General features: G+C 39.9%; 1 protein-coding gene across 1 annotated transcript; it reads left to right on the top strand.

The window, feature by feature from the left end:
* On the top strand, window positions 1-3,862 carry LOC112803594 (protein IWS1 homolog 1). Its single transcript, XM_072195978.1, has 10 exons — window positions 1-364; window positions 466-982; window positions 1,263-1,382; window positions 1,672-1,892; window positions 2,008-2,137; window positions 2,229-2,291; window positions 2,482-2,570; window positions 2,802-2,864; window positions 2,964-3,114; window positions 3,325-3,862. Exons 1-10 carry the CDS (start codon window positions 345-347, stop codon window positions 3,421-3,423), a joined length of 1,473 nt encoding a protein of 490 aa, XP_072052079.1. The 5' UTR covers window positions 1-344; the 3' UTR covers window positions 3,424-3,862.
* The last annotated feature ends 2,129 nt before the right edge of the window (window positions 3,863-5,991 follow it).

Raw genomic sequence — 5,991 nt, 5'->3', positions numbered from 1 at the left:
AGTCAAACTAATAAACAAAAAATTTAAAAATAAAAAAGATATAGCCATAGGGAGTATGGTGGAACGTAGCAGTAACTTAGAGCAGCGTAGAGTACCCCAGCCCATCTGCATTCTGCTCCCACAAGCCACCCTGCCATAGCCTGACCTCACCGACCTCGAACCCGAACCTCTGTTCCTCTCACCACCGCAACCAAGACCCAACCCATTCGATTTATTCTTGGCTATCGCACCCTTCTTTCTTTTCTCTTCTTATTCTGTTATTCATCAACGCAATACCAACCCCACACAAATCTCTCATATTTCTCAGCTATTTTTCACTGCGAAATCACCACAACAACGTTAACATGGGTTACGAAGACGATCCGTGAGTTCCTCTTCTCTTTCTTCCAAAACCATTTTCACCGTCTATCAGGGTTAGGGTTTTTGTTTTTTCCTAATTTAATTTTTTGTTTTCTGCTTTTTCAGGTACCGCGATGAGGACGGAGAATCCTTGATGGATTACGACGACATTCAATCCGATCCCGATCCGGAGCCCCACCACGACGATGCGCTCCTCGATGATTACGAGGACGAAGGAGACGGTGGCGATTGGCTACGCCGCGAGCGGTCGCAGACTCCGGTCTACGACAACGATTCGTCCAAGTCGAAGCCCAGGAAGAGGCTCATCAAGAAGGGAGACACCGGGAGGCAGTCGGTGGCGCCGGAGCTCGAAGATGAGGTGGCGGAGGATGAGTATGAAGGCGGGGCGAGGTTCGCGAGGGAGGGTTCGGAGGAAGGGAGGAAGAGGAAGAAGGGGAAGGAGGGTGGAAGTATGAAGAAGGAAAAGAGGCTTAAGGGGGAGAAAAGATTTGCGAGTGGTGGAAGTGGGAAGAGCGGGTCCAAATTCGGGGGATCTAAGAAAGGGTTTGGTGGAAAAGGAGGGAAGGATCATGACGGTGAAGTTAAGGAGATGTGGGATACTATTGCTGGCGGTGATTCTGAGGTGTTATTATTGTGCGTTTGTGTTTTTTACATGATTTGTTGTTCATCTGATAATTGGATTTCATTTTGTCGAGAGTTTTAGATGTTTATTCTATTTATTTATTTTGGTAGCTTCAAGCTGGATACTTGATACATTATGTAGTGGCTATGTATCTCAGTTGTCATGCTTGTAGCTTGTGCTTTTGCCCTTGTTGATCAGGGCTAATTGAGGCTCGAAAAGTTGTTGCTTATTTGATAACGGTTTCCATGCCTCTTTTTTTAACCCGGTTTCCATTATATAGGATGATCATGAGGGTGTTAGGAACGTGGATGATGACAACTTCATAGATGACACGGGGTTGGAAGCTGGTGGTTACTATGGCAGTGATGAACCTCGTTCTCCTGGTGATGATGCTCCCCAGGTTTGTGATTAATTCTCCTGAATTTTTTTTACTGCTAGATTCCCCTGTAAGCAGAATAGCAGATCCACTGTGTTTGATATCCGTCTGATTAGGATAATGTTTTGGTACCAGTAGCATGTTGTAAACCAAAATATGTAATGGATGTAACTTAAGCTTTCTTTTCATTTCAAGCTATTCGGTCTCTGTTTATGATCTAGTTAGAGACAATTTCGTCAAGAAATCAATTATGGGATTTGTTGCATTGTTTTACTATAAAGCCTTTGACACCTGACACGTGTTGATTTTCTAGGCAGAGGAAGGTGAAGAGGATGATGAAATTAAGGATCTTTTCAAGATAGGTAAGAAAAAGAAGAAGAATGAGAGAAGTCCTGCAGAAATAGCTTTATTAGTTGAGAACGTCATGGCTGAGCTTGAGGTCACAGCTGAAGAGGATGCTGAACTTAATAGACAGGGGAAGCCTGCCATTAATAAACTAAAGAAGTTGGATCTTCTAACAGAAGTCCTCTCGAAGTAAACTGTTGATTTTCTGTAATATGAAGTTTGCTCTGGTGTTTCCTTAATATTCTATTTTACTTCTGCATATTTTCTTTGGTAACTTTCCACCAACTATTTGTCTACTTTGCAGGAAACAGCTCCAATTAGAGTTTTTGGACCATGGAGTACTAACTTTGTTGAAGAATTGGCTTGAGCCACTTCCTGATGGAAGCTTGCCAAATATCAACATACGCACGGCAATTTTGAATATTTTAAATGATGTACTGAGTTTTCACCATGATAAATATTTTTTTATTCAATTGCTCTTTCCCAGCATTATTTAGCTCCTGATTAATTGGACATGCTTTGCAGTTTCCTATTGACCTAGAGCAGTATGATAGAAGAGAACAGCTGAAGAAGAGTGGTCTTGGGAAGGTTGTGCTTCAGTTCATCCTGTGGCTAGATGCTCTATTTTTTAGCATTTAAAATGACTGTCCTTCTCTCCCCTCATTCCTCTCTCCCCCCCCCCCCCCTCTTTTCCTTCTCTTCCTTGGGAAAAAAAAAAGAGCATCAATATGTAGCTTGTTATTCGGAGTCATAAGTGTGATGTATATTGTCTTGACAGGTGATCATGTTCTTATCGAAGTCTGACGAAGAAATCAATGTAAATAGAAAACTAGCTAAGGAACTGGTTGACAAATGGGTAAGTAATCTGTGAAACTCTTCCTTCAGCATGTATCATTTATCTTTCCTTAAAAAATTTACTGATTCTGGAAGACATTATTATGGTATTCATTCTCTTTTTTTACAAGCTATCCATTTTAATCCAGGAGTAATTTTCCTTTCAGGAAGCCAACTGTTAAAAAGTGCTCAACCATTCTGATTTGAATTGCTCATCTTAAGCAATATTTGTTTTATGTATTGCAATATGCTGAATTTGTACAGGCTGGCAAATAAAGTAGCAGGGATGGAATCTAGAGATGGTGATCTTGATTTGGAGTTTTCACAGTAAGTCTTCGGCATTAAGATATTACTTGTGGAGCAGTGTGAACTAAGTTGTCACTGATTTGTCTTTTAGATGCTAAGTGTTTTGAATGTATAATGCAGGCCTAGGTCTGGACGGTCTTCTTCAAGGCAACATGCATCAAGGCCAGAAGCAACACCTTTGGATTTTGTGATCCGTCCCCAGTCTAAAATTGATCCAGAAGAAGTTAGAGCGCGAGCAAAAGCTGCTGCACAAGATCAGCAGAGAATGAAGGTTTGTGCTTTACCTCGGGGTGGGAGTATTTTTTCAAAGAAAAAAAAAAAACCTTGTGATTCCCTGCAATTCTTTAATTTTTTAAGTGTTTGGAGAGTATCTCGCACAAATGTAGAATACTGAGGAAGTGAATATGTAAAATAAAAATAAAAAGCAGAGAGATTAACTGAAGATGCGGATGTATATTCTAAAATTTGTATTTCACCACAGATGAATAAGAAGTTGCAGCAGTTGAGGGCACCAAAGAAGAAGCAGCTTCAAGCTACAAAACTAAGTGTGGAAGGTCGTGGCATGATCAAATATTTGTAGATCTGTTGACTGGTTGTGTTGTTCGCCCCACAAGCTGGATATGATTGCCTTCGTTATAAAGGAGCAACCAGGGACTGCTTCCTTTGCAGACTGGTGTTCTGTGGTCTGAATTTCAAGTTTGGCGGGTTGCTGTTAAAATGCTCTCCGTTATCCCTGTGCGTTTGTTGTGTATTCATCAATTGCATAAATGATTCCCCCAAGTATGGGATTGTGGTGCACATGCTGTTAATTGTTGTTTAATAAATAATAATCAAGCCTCGGTTTGTCATCTCAGTTCAATGGCTCTGGAGTCTGTACTGCATCCGTAGTTAGTTAGTTAGCTAGGATGTGTTTGGATCTGGCTTTTTTAAACAAAATATTTTATTTTATGGGAAGAATTTTTTATCAGGAAATGTAATTTATATTCGGATGAAAAATATAAGAAATTCTTAGCATGTAATCTTTTTAGGCTTTGTCTTAGGTAGGGAAAGGTATATTAAGGATCTTGGTGGTCCAAATAAAAAAATTAAAAAATAACATAGTAAATTACTTAAGTACCATCATCTTCTCCCTCTTGTTTTTCTTCATAATAATAACCACCATCACGCCACTTGGTGTATCTTTGTTTTTCTTTCTAACAATAATAATAACCACCATCACGCCACTTGGTGTATCTTTGTTTTTCTTTCTAACAATAGCAATCACCACAGTACTTACAAGTTACAACCAACATTATTAACAATATTATTACTAATTATTGTTTTTTCCGTTTTATATTGTTAGGACAAGGTTTCTTCGCTCAATTCCAACGCTCCACAATCATAGATTTTATAAATTGGTTTGAGATAAAAATAGTGGTAAAAAGTAATTTCTATACAATTTTAACACCAAACTGAACTGATCTTTGATGACTAGGATGTGCCTTGTTAAATGGTAACTAATATACAACTTCAATGACTTGCTAGTTGCCACTTCATAGATCCAATATGTTGTGTTCTAGACTAAACCGCAATAAACGACGAATTCACTTGGTCAAAAGTGCTATGGATGCTTCATACCCATGATAAGTAAGTGATGCATGTTGTTTTTTATAGGAGCTTCTATTTTTGCTTCAAATTTTACATTAATTAGAGAAAAATATTCATAATTATATCTAATTTACTATCAGAAGAGAAAGATAGCAAAGTGGATGATAGGATAAAGAGGGAACAAATTGAGAAAAAGGAATAAAAAAGTAAAATCAAAATTTTACAAATGTTGAATAATTTATTTATATTATTATAATTTTTAATATATAATAATCATTTAATCTAAACCATTCATCACTATTTTCTAATGGTTAATGTACAAGATATCTCCGATACGGGTTGAGAGATGGATCCAGAACTTGTGGGTCGAGGCGGATGCCGGATTATTTGACTGGAGCAATGGGGGGAGGTACCTGCAAAGACACTCCGACGCTCAAGTCAGAATGGATCTGAAAGGTATAAGGTGTGAGGAATAAATGAATACCTAGGGACCTGGGTCCTCTATTTATAGGTGATGGTGAATATCCTATCTTTTCTTATTTGGCTAAGATAAGGGAGACGTTTGAATTATCTTATCTTATCTTATTTGGCTAAGATAAGAGACACGTTTGAATTCGAAAGTTGGTCAGGAGCTCTAGTGGGTCGGTTTCGGGCCTTCTAGAAGGACAGAGTGGGTCGGACCCGAATAACTGGGTTCGGGGACCGTTCTGGGTTATAGATCCGTGGGCCGGATCTGTAACAGTTGTCCCCGGAGCGAGAGAGTGAGGGTGCTCGGTCTCATCGCTAGAGGAACCTTTTCCTCGCCGTTGTGGTTTGGCAAGGAGATCGTTGTTTGGTCGTCTCATCACATGCCGGGTTTGATGACCGTTTCGAAGAAGGGCCCGGAGATCGGGTTTGGAACAGTTGCCCCCGGAGCATGAGAGTGTGCTTTCTTGGTCTCAATGTTAAGTCGTTTGGAGGGTCCAATTCTCTGTAGTTTGGGAGACTGTGAGGGGTCTGAAAAGGGCGTAACGTTATCCTGCACCAATTGGTAGGATGTTGGTCAGTCTGGCTTTACGTGAGTTGGAAGACCGTCAGCTCATGCTTGTTTTGTGTGGCCTTTTTTGGGCCGTTATTTTGAACTTATTTTAGACCTCTTAGTGGGACGATTTCAAGACTTTGTTTATTTAGCTTATTTGGAATTCCGTTTTTGTTGGCTTTGCGGGTGATCGATTCATGAGTCACTATTTTTGTTATTTGGATATCCGTTTTTTTATTTGGATATCCGTTTTGTTGGCCTCGGGTTGATCGATCCCTGGGTAGCCATTTACTTATTTGGATATCCGTTTTGTTGGCTTCGGGGTGATCGATCCCTGGACAACCATTTTTTGTTATTTGGATACCTGTTTTGTTATTTGAATATCCATTTTGTCGATCTCGGGGTGATCGATCCCTGCGTAGCCGTTTATTTATTTGGATATCCGTTCTGTTGGCCTCAGACTGATTGATCCCCGGGCCACCATTTTTTGTTATTTGGATACCCGTTTTGTTATTTGGATATCCGTTTTGTTGGCCTCGGGGT

This window comes from Arachis hypogaea, chromosome 5 (assembly GCF_003086295.3).
Source record: "Arachis hypogaea cultivar Tifrunner chromosome 5, arahy.Tifrunner.gnm2.J5K5, whole genome shotgun sequence".
Classification (NCBI taxonomy): Eukaryota; Viridiplantae; Streptophyta; class Magnoliopsida; order Fabales; family Fabaceae; genus Arachis; species Arachis hypogaea.
Note: the sequence above shows the minus strand (reverse complement) of the source record. Positions and strands in the feature narration are given on the sequence as shown.